Below are 18,631 nucleotides of genomic sequence, written 5' to 3'. Positions count from 1 at the left end.
TCGAATGAAATATGCTGACATAACACCCCCTAGGGGTAATATACTTACAAATTGTATCTCTTGACAGCCCACTGTTGTGATGGTTTCGACAGCATCTAGACCTCGTCTGCAGGGACGGCTGTGTAGACGATTTGCTGTCATTTATCAGCTAAGTGTTCATTATATAATTATATCTTAGCTGGTAAGGCCAAATTCTCAACAGTATATGTCACAGTATACGTGGTGATGACGTGTATATGTCACAGTATACGTGGTGATGACGTGTATATGTCACAGTATACGTGGTGATGACGTGTATATGTCACAGTATACGTGGTGAGGACGTGTATATGTCAGAATATACGTGGTGATGACGTGTATATGTCAGAATATACGTGGTGATGACGTGTATATGTCACAGTATACGTGGTGATGACGTGTATATGTCAGAATATACGTGGTGATGACGTGTATATGTCACAATATACGTGTCAGTAAAATATTGTTCCAAAACGTGTATACAGTCATCATTATTGTGGCCAGTACCCCAGATGCGTCCATATCCAGAACCAGTAAGAGAATGGGGAATGAGGGGTAAATTAATGGGGCATACGCACTGATCTCCCCCTACCTCGCCTTCTTCAGGTAGTCGCCAACGAGGCCAGGATGCCCACCGATTTCCAGCGCCTTCAGGAGACTTCAGCAGCAGTGGGAACAGCAACAGCAGCAGTACCAGTAACAGAGCTACCAACAGCTTCCATCTCCATGGCAGACGAAGATGATCAAGGCGTGGGAAGGCCTTCCTGGCCTACTACACTCCTCCAACATACACTCCTAACTCCAACACCACCTCCACCACTGTCTACCAGTCCAAACGACATCCTCCCTCAGTCTCCACCAGGAGGGAGGGCGAGGGGGATGTTGGAGTGTGGGGGTGGGATGGAGGTCAGCGTGGGGGATGATGGTGAAGGTACGTATTGTGATAATGACTAACTTGGATGGTGGTAGTGAGGATTGTGGTGGTAATGGGGGTAGTGACGAATGTAGTGTTAGTAATGGTAATTGTGATAGTGATTATTATGGGAGTGATAATATTGATAGTGATAATGACGTGTTGTATGCATATATATATATATATATATATATATATATATATATATATATATATATATATATATATATATATATATATATATATATATATATATATATATATATATATATTTGTTATTCCTTTACAGGAGAACGGAGATGTCCGTGGACGCACGACGGGGTGACCTGCTGGCCAGCAACGCCCCTGGGCACGTACGCCTCCGTTCCTTGTCCTCCAACCCTCCTCCATCCCAGCTCTACAAGTGAGTAGACTAGCAACCCTCCTCCATCCCAGCTCTACAAGTGAGTAGACTAGCAACCCTCCTCCATCCCAGCTCTACAAGTGAGTAGACTAGCAACCCTCCTCCATCCCAGCTCTACAAGTGAGTAGACTAGCAACCCTCCTCCATCCCAGCTCTACAAGTGAGTAGACTAGCAACCCTCCTCCATCCCAGCTCTACAAGTGAGTAGACTAGCAACCCTCCTCCATCCCAGCTCTACAAGTGAGTAGACTAGCAACCCTCCTCCATCCCAGCTCTAAAAGTGAGTAGACTAGCAACCCTCCTCCATCCCAGCTCTAAAAGTGAGTAGACTAGCAACCCTCCTCCATCATCCCACCTCCACTAGTGAGTAGACTAGCAACCCTCCTCCATCATCCCACCTCCACTAGTGAGTAGACTAGCAACCCTCCTCCATCATCCCACCTCCACTAGTGAGTAGACTAGCAACCCTCCTCCATCATCACAGCTCTACAAGTGAGTAGACTAGCAGTCCTCCTCCATCATCACAGCTCTACAAGTGAGTAGACTAGCAACCCTCCTCCATCATCCCACCTTCACTAGTGAGTAGACTAGCAACCCTCCTCCATCATTCCACCTCCACTAGTGAGAAGACTAGCAACCCTCCTCCATCATCCCAGCTCTACAAGTGAGTAGCCTAGCAACCCTCCTCCATCATCCCAACTCTACTATTGAGTAGACTAGCAACCCTCCTCCATCATCCCAGCTCTACAAGTGAGTAGACTAGCAACCCTCCTCCATCATCCCAGCTCTACTAGTGAGTAGACTAGCAACCCTCCTCCATCATCCCAGCTATACAAGTGAGTAGACTAGCAACCCTCCTCCATCTTCCCACCTCCACTAGTGAGTAGACTAGCAACCCTCCTCCATCATCCCAGCTCTACTAGTGAGCAGACTAGCAACCCTCCTCCATCATCCCAGCTCTACAAGTGAGTAGACTAGCAACCCTTCTCCATCATCCCAGCTCTACTAGTGAGTAGACTAGCAACCCTCCTCCATCATCCCAGCTCTACAAGTGAGTAGACTAGCAACCCTCCTCCATCATCCCAGCTCTACTACTGAGTAGACTAGCAATCCTCCTCCATCATCCCAGCTCTACTAGTGAGTAGACTAGCAATCCTCATCCATCATCCCAGCTCTACTAGTAAGTAGACTAGCAATCCTCCTCCATCATCCCAGCTCTACTAGTGAGTAGACTAGCAATCCTCCTCCATCCCACCTCCACTAGTGAGTAGACTAGCAACCCTCCTCCATCATCCCACCTCCACTAGAGAGTAGACTAGCAATCATCCTCCAACATCCCACCTCCACTAGTGAGTAGATTAGCAATCCTCCTCCATCAACCCCCCTCCACTAGTGAGTAGACTAGCAATCCTCCTCCATCATCCCACCTCCACTAGTGAGTAGACTAGCAACCCTCCTCCATCATCCCACCTCCACTAGTGAGTAGACTAGCAACCCTCCTCCATCATCCCAGCTCTACAAGTGAGTAGACTAGCAACCCTCCTCCATCATCCCACCTCCACTAGTAAGTAGACTAGCAACCCTCCTCAATCATCCCACCTCCACTATTGAGTAGACTAGCAACCCTCCTCCATCATCCCACCTCCACTAATGAGTAGACTAGCAACCCTCCTCCATCATCCCACCTCCACTAGTGAGTAGACTAGCAACCTTCCTCCATCATCTCACCTCCACTAGTGAGTAGACTAGCAATCCTTCTCTATCATCCCAGCTCTACTAGTGAGTAGACTAGCAACTCTCCTCCATCATCCCAGCTATAGAAGTGAGTAGACTAGCAACCCTCTTCCATCATCCCACCTCCACTAGTGAGTAGACTAGCAACCCTCCTCCATCATCCCACCTCCACTAGTGAGTGCTATAATACATCACCTCTCACTGAACACTTCCTTCCCTCCTCTTTAACCTTCACTTCCCTCTCTCCTTATCCCTTCCTCTCTTTTCTCCCTCTCTTCTACCTCTCCACCATCCCCGTCAGGAAGCCGAGCAGTACACCAAATTAAGACGTGGTTTTCTCTTATTTTTGTTTAATTCTCTGGCAGATAAAATTAGCGTCTCTCATTAGCTCTCATTTGTAACGTTACTTCCAAGGTCAGGAAAAGGACTCGGTCACATGACTTAAAAATTCCACCGAGTGGGTCATCACGTAACCTAGACTCACGTCAGGAGACATTCTCGTGGCTCTCCTGACACTTCACGTCAGCGGGGATCAACCTCGTTAAAAGATGTGTCTGTTATGGTTAGCTCTGACTTCAGTCTGATCATGTAAGTGACTTTCAGCGGGGATCAACCTCGTTAAAAGATGTGTCTGTTATGGTTAGCTCTGACTTCAGTCTGATCATGTAAGTGACTTTCATCTAGACTTCAGCAAAAAGCTAGCTTCGTGTCTTTCTTTCATCACTTACAAGGCATCGGTCTGAAGTATCCGGATGTGAGTTACAGAGGGAGCTTTCACTGGGGCAACGTTTCCCCCTGAGTAAAGACCTTTAAAGCTCTACGCAGAGCGAAATGTCGTGCCAGTAACAGCCAGTAACTTTCATACGAAGTATTTTAGAAAAAATTAACGAGTATAAGAATATCGACGTAAACCTCGGTAATAGATACCGCAAGTGCTTTGAAGAAGTACGTGATCAAGCACCGGGACCGAAACGTTTTCTAATAAACATGTCCTAGTGTTTCGCTCACGTGTCTTTCTGAGCCCCCAATGAAACATTATCATAATCTTTGGAAAATCAACTTGTTTGTTGTAAGTAGCGAGTTGAAACTTCATTTCACCTCATTCGGTGGATTTTTTACACTTTTTAATATTCCAACTTTATTTACCTCTCGCCCATAAAAATCTGCATCATTGCTAGCCAGAAAGCGGACGTAGGGTCGAGCCTTCGCTGTTATACTTAGGTTAGGTTAGGTAAGGTTCGTCAGGGAACAGGACAAGTGTTTCCTGACGCATTGGGGGAAAAGTGCTCTCGTGGATCGAGTCATGGCTCACAGACAGGAAGCAGAGAGTGTTCATAAATGGGGTTAAATCCGAGTGGGGATCTGTAACAAGTGGCGTTCCACAGGGATCAGTCTTGGGCCCGTTGTTGTTTATAATATATATCAATGATCTTGATGAGGGAATTACTAGTGATATGAGCAAATTCGCCGATGACACAAAGATAGGTAGGATAATTGATTCAAACGTAGATGTTATGGAACTTCAGGAGGATTTAAACAAACTCTGTTCTTGGTCAGAAAAGTGGCAGATGCAGTTCAATGTAGATAAATGCAAGGTTCTGAAGCTTGGGAGTGCCCATAACCTTAGTACTCATAAGTTAAATGGTGTAGAACTTAGCCATACAGATTGCGAAAAGGACTTGGGGGTTATGGTGAGCAGCAACCTTAAACCAAGACAGCAATGCCTAAGCGTACGTAATAAGGCAAATAGATTACTGGGATTTATATCAAGAAGTGTAAGCAACAGAAGTCCAGAGGTCATACTGCAGCTTTATACATCATTAGTAAGGCCTCACCTAGATTATGCAGCTCAGTTCTGGTCTCCATATTACAGAATGGACATAAATTCGTTAGAAAACATTCAGCGTAGGATGACTAAATTAATACATAGCATTAGAAATCTTCCTTATGAAGAAACATTGAAGATTCTTAAGTTACATTCACTTGTTAGACGAAGAATGAGGGGAGACCTGATCGAAGTGTATAAGTGGAAGATAGGTATTAACAAAGGGGATATTAATAAGGTCTTGAGGATGTCTCTCCAAGAGAGAACCCGCAGTAATGGATTTAAATTAGATAAGTTTAGATTCAGAAAGGACATAAGAAAGTGTTGGTTTGGAAATAGGGTAGTAGATGAGTGGAACAGTCTACCTAGTTGGGTTATTGAGGCTGGGACTTTGGGTAGTTTCAAATTTAGGTTGGATAAGTGCATGAGTGGGGGAAGGGGTTGGATTTGAGTGGGACTTTCACATCAGGGCTTATTTCTTGGGTGGCATTGAAAATTGGGTTGGGCAAATGTTTTGTTAGTGGGATGAACTGTAAAGGACCTGCCTAGTATGGGCCAGCAGGCCTCCTGCAGTGTTCCTCCTTTCTTATGTTCTTATGTTCTTATGAGTCTTAGATGATGACCCTTAGTTGGAGCTTTTGGTCATCTGACCGAGGACTTCCGCTGGCTTAAAATGGTCATTTATAACCATTTTAGTTAAATGGAGTACACAAGTTTTGCCTCTTTCTCAGTTTTCATTTTTTTGCCTTTGTTTGCTTAGGTTGAATTCGAGTAACCACTTATCTGACCAGTCTTACAGTACAGATCCATCTGTAGCCTTTCCTTGTCCATAACTGTTTTTATTCTCCACGTTAGTTTTACATCGTCAGCAAACAGAGATACATCTGACTCAGTTCCTTCTGGTATGTGTGTGTGTGTGTGTGTCAGGCAAGGCTTCACGCTACTGTGGACTGGAAGGACGCTGGGAGCCGCACTCGTCTGATTACCTGCCTTGTGCCACTCAGGACATCTTCACTCAGGTGAGTAAATGATCACTCGTCATCAGAGCCTGCCAGAGGTACTGCATATTCACACACACACACACACACACACACACACACACACACACACACACACACACACACACACACACACACACACACTGTACAAATTACTAACATCTTTCCCTCGTTCTATGTTATTCCACTTTCTGAAATATCTGCTTTATTAAAGCACTATATTTTCCTTCCTAACAATCATTCCTGTTTATACACGTCTTTGTCTCATCCTAAGTCATAATTAACAACATACGATAATGTCAAGAAAATATCAACACTCTTTTCCAAGTGAATGTAAATGGCTCGTGTTAAATATTTTTTCCTCTCTTCTACTAAATCTTTTGTGCTTTCACGTTTATGTTGATGCATGAAAAATCTATCAGTATATGAAGGTAATCTATCGGCCGTTTACTTACAGATGCAGCCTCACTGACTGCCACAGTTATTTGTTTGTAGATGAATGGTTCAGAGAACCGACATGAGTTCCACATGTGTTTAATTTATTTGTTTGTAGTTAAGGTCACCAAATAACATGAATTCTTCTTCTTCACGGTTATTTTTTAGTGTTATGTAATCCTCAATTATCTTGTCGTACTCTTCTTTGTCTTGTTATCTGATGATTAGGATAGAGCTCGTTATGTTTATAATGTGACTGTCAGTGTCTTAGAGTATAATATATGCACCGATTGTATTACGCTTGCTGCGTAATACAATCATCCTTTGTAATCATCCCAGCATACATAAGGGGATTACCAATAGACCCCTGGCTGTCTTCAAGCAGGCACTGGACAAGCACCTAAAGTTGGTACCTGACCAGCCGGCCTGTGGTTCGTACGTTGGTTTGCGTGCAGCCAGCAGTAACTGCCTGGTTGATCAGGCCCTGATCCACCATGAGGCCTGGTCACAGACCGGGCCGCGGGGGCGTTGACCCCCGGAACTCTCTCCAGGTAAACTCCAGGTTTGCAAGAAACGACGTAGACTCCTGTACTTTCTGCGTCAGAGTCCCTGTGTTTGGCTCTAGTTGGCACGAGATATCGCTGTTCCCCATCTGCAGGGCTTCCACCGACCTCACCATCACGCTGTTCAGAAGCAATGACACCATCGAGGACCTCGCTAGAGTCAGATACGACCACCGTCAAGTAGGCAACTCAGGAGACGAGCATCCTCTCTCTTACAGCGGATCTGACAAATACAGGGCGAGCTTCGCTAGATGTTGTCAGCCCTGTCAGCGGACACCACCGGTATGCAGGCAGAACGCATGATACAAACACTGCATGTGCTGTACATCAATACACCGACAATCTCTCAAATGGACAGATACTAAAATGTTATGGTGATACCGAGGTGTAGGTGACAGTTGTGTGTACACGGATCATGAAGTTTATTAAGGAAACTTTTCGCCACGAGGGGTTTCTTCTGTATTATGAATGGAGAGACCACTCGTGGTGAGATGTTTAGTTGATGTCTCGATCAGAGCTTACATGTCTTATATCTACAGATGCTGAACTAGTTATCAGAGAACAAGACAAAGATAGGTGATAGAGACTGCCCTTATCACTACTGCTAACACTAATACTTATTGCAATTGCTAACACTTATCACTACTACTAACACTAACACTTATCACCACTGCTAACACTAACACTTACCACCACTGCTAACACTAACACTTATCACTACTACTAACACTAACACTTACCACCACTGCTAACATAAGAACATAAGAAGGAACACTGCAACAGGCCTACTGACCCATGCGGAGCAGGTACATGTCCCCCCCGATTAGCCCAATGACCCACCGAGTCTGGTCACCTCCACTCAAGGAAAGAGCACGGCACCAGACCCAGCAGCACAAGCTAGTCAGGTCCAGCTCACACCCACCCACACCCACTCATGTATTTATCTAACCTATTTTTAAAACTACACAACGTTTTGGCCTCTATAACTGTACTCAGGAGTTTGTTCCACTCATCCACAACTCTATTACCAAACCAGTGTTTTCCTATACCCTTCCTGAATCTGAATTTTTCTAACTTGAAACCATTGCTGCGAGTCCTGTCTTGGCTGGAAATTTTTAACACTCTACTTACATCCCCTTTATTTATTCCTGTTTTCCATTTATACACCTCCATCATATCTCCCCTAATTCTACGCCTTTCGAGAGAGTGCAGATTCAGGGCTCTCAGTCTATCCTCATAGGGAAGATTTCTGATACATGGGATCAACTTTTGTCATCCTCCTCTGTACGTTTTCCAGAGCATTTATATCCATTCTGTAATACGGTGACCAGAACTGAGCAGCATAGTCTAAATGAGGCCTAACCAAGGATATATAGAATTGAAGAACAACCTGAGGACTTCTATTATTTATACTTCTAGATATGAAGCCAAGAATTCTGTTAGCTTTATTGCGAACACTAATGCACTGTTGTCTTGGTTTTAGATTACTGCTAACCAGAACTCCTAAATCCTTTTCGCAATTAAGATCTACATTATTTAGAACTTTGCATTTGTCTATATTAAACTGCATCTGCCACTTCTCCGACCATTGCATCAGTCTATTCAAATCATCCTGGAGTGCTCTAGTGTCCTCATTTGAATGAATTGGATGGCCTATTTTGGTGTCATCAGCAAATTTGCTTATGTCGCTATTTATTCCCTCATCTATGTCGTTTATGTAAATTGTGAACAACAACGGGCCTAACACTGACCCCTGAGGAACACCGCTTGTGACGTGCCCCCATTCTGATTTCTCCCCATTTATGCAAACTCTCTGTTGCCTATTTGTCAGCCATGCCTCTACCCAGGAAAAAATTCTCCTCTTATTCCGTGTGCCTTAAATTTCCTCGGTAGCCTCTGATGTGGAACTCTATCGAAAGCCTTACTGAAGTCCATATACACAATATTATATTCATTACCATGATCTACCTCCTCAAACACCTTAGTGAAAAAAGTTAGTAAATTCGTAAGACAGGAACACCCGTTTGTAAAACCGTGTTGAGATTCATTAATCAATTTATGCCTATCAAGATGGCTACGAATTGCTTCGGCAATTATTGATTCCATAAATTTTCCTACTATGGAGGTAAGGCTTATTGGTCTATAGTTCGAAGCCAAGGACCTGTCACCTGCCTTGTAAACAGGTATTACATTTGCCATTTTCCACTTATCAGGCACTATGCCAGTTTGTAGTGATATGTTAAAAAGATTAGCCAAAGGTATGCTAAGTTCCTCGTTACATTCCTTTAACACCCTTGCAAACAGTTCATCAGGACCTGGGGATTTGTTAGGCTTTAGTTTCTCTGTTTGTCTGAGGACCATGTCGCTAGTTACCGCAATCGTGCATAGTTTATTATCGCCCTGTTCTACATAATCTATTATTTCAGGAATATGGCTAGTATTTTCATGGGTGAAAACCGAGAGGAAGTAGGTATTGAAAATTTCACACATATCCTTATCACTGTCAGTGATCTAACCAGAGTTACTCTTAAGTGGGCCAATCTTGTCTCTAATCTTACCTCTGTATACCTGAAAGAACCCTTTTGGGTTAGTCTTTGAATCCCTTGCGACCTTAGCCTCATAATCCCTTTTTGCTTTTCTTATTCCTTTCTTTATTTCTCTCTTTAATTGAATATACTGATTTCTTAACTGCTCATCTCATTTTTTGATACGCCTATACATGCCTCTCTTTTGACCAATGAGATGTTTTAATCTATTGTTCATCCATTTGGGATCATTTTTGTTAGATCTAATTTCCCTACTCGGAACAAAAGTTGTCTGGGCAGCTAGAACTATGCTCTGAAAAACGTCATATTGGAAACCAAAATCACCTACCTGACCCATAGTCAGGACATCCCAATTTAACCCACCCAGGTAATTTTTCAGTCCCATGAAGTCGGCCAAGCGAATATTTGGGACAGAGATTTGATTGCGGTTATCTGGGTAATTCCATGATATATTGAAACTATTTGTGATCACTTTCCCCAAGCTCATCATTAACCTCAAGATTATTAATTAGTGAATCTTTGTTGGCAAGAACCAAGTCAAGCAGATTGTTTCCTCTAGTTGGTTCTGTCACAACTTGTTCTAAAAAGCAATCCTGAACCGTATCAAGAAAGTCACTAGACTCAAGATTTCCTGTCATATTGTTCCAATCAATTTGTCTAAAGTTAAAATCTCCCATTATCACAACATTTTCATATCTAGATGCCTTATGAATTTCGTCTCATAACAGCTTACTTCCCTCCCTATCAAGGTTTGGGGGCCTATAAATCACACTCAAAACTAATTTGTCACGACCCTCGAGAAACTGTAGCCAAACAAATTCTGTGTTCGATGTTTCTAATCTTATATCATGTCTAAGACAACAATTTAAATTTTCTCTGATATACATCGCCACTCCACCACCCTTCCTGTTGACTCTATCAGTGTGGAATAGTTTATAACCCTGTATGTTGCATTCAGAAGGCATTTCTCTATCTTTCAGGTTGAACCAGGTCTCTGTTATACCAATAATATCTATATTATCTACACTTGCAAGTAATCTTAGCTCATCTATCTTATTTCTTAGACTCCTACTATTTGTATAGTAAACCTTAAGGGAGCTAGTCACTCGTTGCCCTCTACTATGTTTGTTGATCAATTGATTTGCTATTACTAGCAACTTTATTTTGAATATTGTCCTTTTAAACTTATCGCCACCACTAATAATACCAAGACTTATTAACACAACTAACACTACCATTTATCACCACTACTAACACTTACCATCAACACTGTTACACAGAACCAAGGTAGCTTCATGTTAGCTGCAGTGTACAGTGTACATCCTGCAGAGAACACACTGTACACACTGCAGTGCACACGGTTTGCACCCCGCAGCGCGTACACACTGAACATCTTGCAATATATATACTCCTCTGTATCATATATTCTTTACTGACACAATAGAGCCCACTACGTGGGCGAAACGTTGTCGTAAACATAAATATCCATTACATGTACGCGCCGTTTACTTCCACCTTCTCGATATTTACACACTATTCCAGTACCAACAGTCTCTACCCAGTTTGGAAATTTACAGGGATTGAAAACACATTTATTTTCCCCACAGAGTAAATACACGAGAAGTGTGACCTCAATAACGCAGTAAACAGATTACAACGTTACTGTTATTCCCACGATATACGTTTGAATTATATATATTATATATATATATATATATATATATATATATATATATATATGTGTGTGTGTGTGTGTGTGTGTGTGTGTGTGTGTGTGTGTGTGTGTGTGTGTGTGTGTGTGTGTGTCGTGCCGAATATGTAAAACTGGCCAATTCCAAGAACTCATTTAAAATTAAGTCCTTTCTAAAATTTTCACTTATTCGTTTAAAGATATATTTTTTTCATTAATGTTAATGTAAAAAATTTAAATTTTGCTCCAGAAGAATCTTAGAAAACTTACCTAACCTTATTATAACAAGAACAATTTATTTTAGCCTAACCCAACTAAATATATTTTAGATTTGTTTACAATAATTTAATACTAAACAAACACAGTGAAATATATTTTTTTCGTTAGGTTCAGAATGATTTTTGCGAAATTATTGCATACACGAATTTTCGCGTGCCTTATTCGGCAAGAAGAGCGTTGCTATTGAATCCAAAATCACAAGTTTTACCTATTCGGCACGATATAAATAAGCCTGGCTTCCCTTTCCTTGCTTCAGTGACAATTAGAGGATGAACACTTACGGTTCTCATTTTTTCTCCCTCCCACTCTACCTCTCAATATTTCCATTCTCTCTCTCTCTCTCTCTCTCTCTCTCTCTCTCTCTCTCTCTCTCTCTCTCTCTCTCTCTCTCTCTCTCTCTCTCTCTCTCTCTCTCTCTCTCTCTCTCTCTTTCTTTCTCTCTCTCTCTCTCTCTCTCTCTCTCTCTCTCTCTCTCTCTCTCTTTCTTTCTCTCTCTCTCTCTCTCTTTACAGGACCAGTTGTTGGGATGGGGAAACTGGAGCGGGATTGAGCTTGAAGACTCCACCAGCCTCCTGGAGACAGTGCTGGCAGCTCGCTACCAGCTCTGTGTCGAACTGATGCGCAGCTTTCCTCACCCCACCGACGGTAAGTACCACACACCAGGCTTATCCTCAGTGCTCGACACACACCCAAGACACGCTTTCACAGGAAAGAAAAATGTTTTACTCTGTATGCAACTCTAACACGACTTGACTCAGCTGTGCAGAGAGCGAAACGTTGTTCCCGTCAGTGCTTCCTTTGCAACGTGAAGGCTAACTAGTTACTGAATTCATTTTATCCCCATTTAACTACAGTAATCTTCTTAAGTGATTGTGAGAGATCGAAGTTGACTCAATAAATATTGAATATCACATGAATCACCCATGACAAATCTGCCATCACATGATTTAAGGGGAATAAGAGGTAACAGTACATGTGCTAGGAATAAGGAAGGTTTAAAAGAAATAAAGAATAGAATAACCAGCTCAAGTTAGGAGTGTCTTAGATCAAGCCTAATTAGCATTCTACGTTATTGTTGTGGCCTTGCACATCCGGTCAGGGGGATTTAGACGGCAGAAAGTGTTGACAAGATGCCCTTGAAAACGGCAGCTGCTGCACCTTCATGCTGTTGATGCTGGCCTCAGTATTAAGGCTGCTGCCCTCCGTGTTAATGTTGCTGCCTTCCAAGTTAATGCTGCTGCCCTTCAGCACAGGATCTTGTATGTAACCACGGCGAAACGTCTCGATGGTGAAGATACCTGGGTGATGTGTCTTGTTCACCAGTTTTTTGATGCTATATACTATTAATGGAACAATAGAAGGATACAGAATACCCAGCGGTACACCAGGAAGACCTAGGCTCTACATTCGAGCCGGATGTAGGGCCGTGGTTTTCCACGGCTCTATATCCGACTTCTTCACACGACAAACAGCGCCACACAGCACAGAGCCTCGCGCAACATAGAGCCTTATACAGCAGACATAGAGCCTCTCATGACACAGAGCCTCCCCAGTGTACACAGATCCATACACAGCACACAGAGCCTTACATAGCAAATACAGCTTTACACAGTGCCTCACATGACACAGAGCTTGACGCAAGAAACAGTGCCTAACACTGAACATACAGAGCCTCACACAGCATACATAGCCTCACACACAGACTCACGTAGTAAACACAGCCTCACACAGCCTCACATAGCCTCACACAGCCTCACACAGCCTCACATAGCCTCACACAGTCTCACACAGCCTCACACAGCCTCATACAGCCTCACACAGCCTCACACAGCCTCACACAGCCTCACATAGCCTCACACGGCCTCACACAGCCTCACACAGCCTCACACAGCCTCACACACCCTCACACAGATTAACATTCACCATATCCACCTTCAAAATTAAATACATACCTCTTAAACATCCTCTCCCACTTTACACTATTTCCAGCGTCACTTTTCCAGCGTTCTCTGTAACCTCATAAATACATAACTACTGGGAAAGTTACTGACAATACAATATGTTAAGGACGCTACACTAACTAATGGGACGTTTATTGCGGTCATGTTTCGCCCGCTATGTACTTCATTAATCTTCTGTCGAGTGAAAAGTAGCCTTCCTGGCAGAGAACGCCAGGGATGATAGTGGCAGAGGATGTCAGGAGTGGTGCTGACAGATGATGATAGGGGTGGTGCTGACAGATGATGACAGGGGCGGCGCTGACATGACGACAGGGGTGGTGCTGACAGATGATCACAGAGGTTGTGCTGACAGATAATGATAGGGGTGGTGCTGACAGATGATAACAGGGGTGGTGCTGACATGATGACAGGGGTGGTGCTGACAGATGATGACAGGGGTGGTGCTGACATGACGACAGGGGTGGTGCTGACAGATGATCACAGAGGTGGTGCTGACAGATGATGACGGGTGGTAGTGGCAGAGGATGACAGGGGTAGCTCTGACAGATGATGACAGAGGTGGTGGTGACAGATGATGACAGAGGTGGTGGTAACAGAGGAAAACAGTGTTGGTTCTGACAGAGGATAACAGTGGTGGCTCTAACAGATGATGTCAGGTGTGGTGCTGACAGATGATAATGACAGGGATAGTTCTGACAGAGGATGACAGGGGTAGTGCTGAAAGAGAACCGAGAACTCCCGCCCTGGCAAGCACCCAGCAGCTAGCACACCAGCACTTCCATCGTCCCCCACAAGCCTCCAGAGACGCCATCTACCTCGACCTTCCCCAACACCCGCAGCGTATACATACACGCATACATCCTTGCTTGTATACCAGTGTATGTATCCTTGATCATGTGGGATGTCACCTGAATATAAATAATGATGAATAATAGAAAATATCACAGGAAATACATATATTCATTACTATAGTCACGCCAAAACTCGATAATGCATTAATATTTTTTTTCGTCTCCCTCGTCTTCCTCCTCCTCTTCCTCATCTTCCTTCTCCTCCTCTTCTTCCTTCTCCTCCTCTTCTTCCTTCCCCTCCTCTTCTTCCTTCTCCTCCTCTTCTTCCTTCCCCTCTTCTTCTTCCTTCCCCTCCACTTCTTCCTTCCCCTCCTCTTCTTCCTTCCCCTCCACTTCTTCCTACTCCACATTCCTACTCAATCATTTTCCGTCCAGCCTCAACCCTCTTCCTTCCTTCTCCTTACCAGGGATCTCATCATGGTGATCCAAAGGAAGAGACCGGTGAGAGTGTTTACGGGGGGTAGTGAGTGTTTACGGGGGGTAGTGAGTGTTTACGGGGGTGGTGAGAGTGTTTACGGGGGTTGTGAGAGTGTTTACGGAGGGGGATGAGTGTTTACAGGGGAAGTGAGAGTGTTTACGGGGGTAGTGAGAGTGTTAACGGGGGTAGTGAGAGTGTTTACGGGGGATGGTGAGTGTTTACGGGGGTAGTGAGAGTGTTTACGGGGGTTGTGAGAGTGTTTACGGGGGTTGTGAGAGTGTTTACGGGGGTTGTGAGAGTGTTTACGGGGGTTGTGAGTGTTTACGGGGGTAGTGAGAGTGTTTACGGGGGATGGTGAGTGTTCACGGGGGTAGTGAGAGTGTTTACGGGGGATGGTGAGTGTTTACGGGGGTAGTGAGTGTGTTTACGAGGATTGTGAGAGTGTTTACGGGGGTTGTGAGAGTGTTTACGGGGGTTGTGAGTGTTTACGGGGGTTGTGAGAGTGTTTACGGGGGCTGTGAGAGTGTTTACGGGGGTTGTGAGAGTGTTTACGGGGGTTGTGAGTGTTTACGGGGGTAGTGAGAGTGTTTACGGGGGATGGTGAGTGTTTACGGGGGTAGTGAGAGTGTTTACGGGGGATGGTGAGTGTTTACGGGGGTAGTGAGAGTGTTTACGGGGGATGGTGAGTGTTTACGGGGGTTGTGAGTGTTTACGGGGGTAGTGAGAGTGTTTACGGGGGATGGTGAGTGTTTACGGGGGTAGTGAGAGTGTTTACGGGGATTGTGAGAGTGTTTACGGGGGTTGTGAGAGTGTTTACGGGGGTTGTGAGAGTTTTTACGGGGGTTGTGAGTGTTTACGGGGGTAGTGAGAGTGTTTACGGGGGTAGTGAGAATGTTTACGGGGGTTGTGAGAGTGTTTACGGGGGTAGTGAGAGTGTTTACGGGGGTAGTGAGAGTGTTTACGGGGGAAGTGAGATTGTTTACGGGTGTTGTGAGAGTGTTTACGGGGGTTGTGAGAGTGTTTACGGGGGAAGTGAGTGTTTACGGGGGGAGTGAGAGTGTTTACGGATGTAGTGAGATTGTTTACGGATGTAGTGAGATTGTTTACGGATGTAGTGAGATTGTTTACGGGTGTAGTAAGATTGTTTACGGATGTAGTGAGATTGTTTACGGGTGTAGTGAGATTGTTTACGGATGTAGTGAGATTGTTTACGGATGTAGTGAGATTGTTTACGGATGTAGTGAGATTGTTTACGGGTGTAGTGAGATTGTTTACGGATGTAGTGAGATTGTTTACGGATGTAGTGAGATTGTTTACGGATGTAGTGAGATTGTTTACGGATGTAGTGAGATTGTTTACGAGTGTAGTGAGATTGTTTACGGATGTAGTGAGATTGTTTACGGATGTAGTGAGATTGTTTACGGATGTAGTAAGATTGTTTACGGATGTAGTGAGATTGTTTACGGATGCAGTAAGATTGTTTACGGATGTAGTGAGATTGTTTACGGGTGTAGTGAGATTGTTTACGGGTGTAATGAGAGTGTTTACGAGGTGATGAGAGGAGTGTTGAGGACGAGGCGGTAGAGTTGTGGTAAACGCCAGTGTTCCAGCCACCAGGATGTGTGTGTGTATGGAGAGAGAGAGAGAGAGAGAGAGAGAGAGAGAGAGAGAGAGAGAGTGTACTCACCTATTTGTACTCACCTATTTGTGGTTGCAGGGGTCGATTCATAGCTCCTGGCCCCGCCTCTTCACTGATTGCTACTAGGTCCTCTCTCTCCCTGCTCCATGAGCTTTATCATACCTCGCCTTAAAACTATGTATGGTTCCCGCCTCCACTACTTCACTTTCTAGACTATTCCACGACTTGACTACTCTATGACTGAAGAAATACTTCCTAACATCCCTTTGATTCATCTGAGTCTTCAACTTCCAATTGTGACCTCTTGTGTATGTGTCCCATCTCTGGAACATCCTGTCTTTGTCCACCGTGTCTATTCTGCGCAGTATTTTATATGTCGTTATCATGTCTCCCCTGACCCTCCTGGCCTCCAGTGTCGTCAGGCCGATTTCCCTCAACCTTTCATCGTACGACAATCCCCGTAGCTCTGGGACTAGTCTTGTTGCAAACCTTTGCACTTTCTCTAATTTCTTGACGTGCTTGACTAGGTGTGGATTCCAAACTGGTGCTGCATACTCCAGTATGGGCCTGACGTAAATGGTATACAGTGTCTTGAACGACTCCTTATTGAGGTATCGGAACGCTATCCGTAGGTTTGCCAGGCGCCCGTATGCTGCAGCAGTTATCTGATTTATGTGCGCCTCAGGAGATATGCTCGGTGTTATACTCACCCCCAGATCTTTTTCCTTGAGTGAGGTTTGCAGTCTTTGGCCATCTAAACTATATTGTGTCTGCGGTCTTCTTTGCCCTTCCCCAATCTTCATGACTTTGCATTTGGCAGGGTTAAACTCAAGGAGGCAGTTTCTGGACCAGGCTTGTAGCCTGTCCAGGTCTCTTTGTAGTCCTGCCTGATCCTCATCCGATTTGATTCTTCTCATTAACTTCACATCATCTGCAAACAAGGACACTTCTGAGTCTATCCCTTCCGTTATGTCGTTCACATATACCAAGAACAGCACAGGTCCTAGGACTGACCCCTGTGGAACCCCGCTTGTCACAAGCGCCCACTCTGACACCTCGTCACGTACCATGACTCGTTGTTGCCTCCCTGTCAGGTATTCTCTGATCCATTGCAGTGCCTTTCCTGTTATGTGTGCCTGATCTTCTAGCTTTTTCAGTAACCTCTTGTGAGGAACTGTGTCGAAGGCCTTTTTGCAGTCCAAAAAAATGCAGTCGATCCACCCCTCTCTCTCTTGTCTTACTTCTGTCACCTTGTCATAAAACTCTAGTAGGTTTGTGACACAGGATTTTCCTTCCCTGAAACCATGCTGGTTGTCAATTATACACTTGTTTCTTTCCAGGTGCTCCACCACTCTCCTCCTGATGATCTTCTCCATGACCTTGCATACTATACACGTTAGTGATACAGGTCTGTAGTTTAGTCCCTCATGTCTGTCTCCCTTTTTAAAAATTGGGACTACATTTGCGTGTATGTGTGTGTGTGTGTGTGTGTGTGTGTGTGTGTGTGTGTGTGTGTGTGTGTGTGTGTGTGTGTGTGTGTTTGTGTGTGTGTGTGTGTGTGTGTGTGTGTGTGTGTGTGTGTGTGTGTGTGTGTGTGTGTGTGTGTGTGTTTCTTTTCCACAGACTTCTTGTAAATGTCAGTAAATTGAGAACACTTTCTTACAGTATCTCAGTAGAGTAAATGTCAAGTTATCTCTGTATATCCAGATCTTCCATTATCTATCTGGCGGATGCCGGAACAAGCAACCTTACCATCCGTCAGACATTTGTCCCCCTCCCGGCTACCGTAGCGACCGTCGAGTACGTAATATCAGGCTCTGACGTCCCGCAATCATGGCTGGGCTGCCTCCTCCATGCTCTGAATGACATCGTTGAGAGAAACAGCAGGCTGCTGGGGAGCTATGAGCAGGACGTATAAAGTCCCCTGGGCGTCTCTCTGCCTGCAGCAATACATCCCAGGTGTTTGATTGACATGGCCGCTTTTTTTCTTGATGAGAGCGTTGGGTTACGACCCACCGTATCTATTCCTGATGCATTTGTTGGTGTAAGAACTACGCTAATGACCTGTTTAGATTCGTCCTGGAAATCCTCAGATCACCTAATGTGTGTAAAAAGTCTATCTAGTATAGTAAGATCAGATATATTTTACTGAACAGATATATTTAAGATACACGCTTCGAAGCTTCAGTCGCACACACACACACACACACACACACACACACACACACACACACACACACACACACACACACACACACACACACACTCACACACACACAAACAAGACCAATTTTTTGTGCCATTCATCAAAGAACGTACGTAATCGGACCCTGATCCTCCATCAGCTAATAGCATCCA

General features: G+C 44.3%; 1 protein-coding gene across 1 annotated transcript in view; it reads left to right on the top strand.

Moving 5' to 3' along the window:
• Positions 1-626: 626 nt before the first annotated feature.
• The window catches only part of LOC128688485 (calcitonin gene-related peptide type 1 receptor-like), a 90,498-nt gene continuing 72,493 nt past the window's right edge, over positions 627-18,631 (top strand). The window contains exons 1-4 of the mRNA XM_070084554.1: positions 627-949; positions 1,221-1,334; positions 5,821-5,912; positions 11,917-12,049. Coding sequence (XP_069940655.1) covers positions 646-949; positions 1,221-1,334; positions 5,821-5,912; positions 11,917-12,049 — 643 coding nt within the window. The 5' untranslated portion in view covers positions 627-645. The remainder of the gene's footprint in view (positions 950-1,220; positions 1,335-5,820; positions 5,913-11,916; positions 12,050-18,631) is intronic.

This window comes from Cherax quadricarinatus, chromosome 13, assembly GCF_038502225.1.
Source record: "Cherax quadricarinatus isolate ZL_2023a chromosome 13, ASM3850222v1, whole genome shotgun sequence".
Classification (NCBI taxonomy): Eukaryota; Metazoa; Arthropoda; class Malacostraca; order Decapoda; family Parastacidae; genus Cherax; species Cherax quadricarinatus.
The sequence above is the reverse complement of the archived record's forward strand: the minus strand, read 5'-3'. Positions and strand labels throughout refer to the sequence as shown.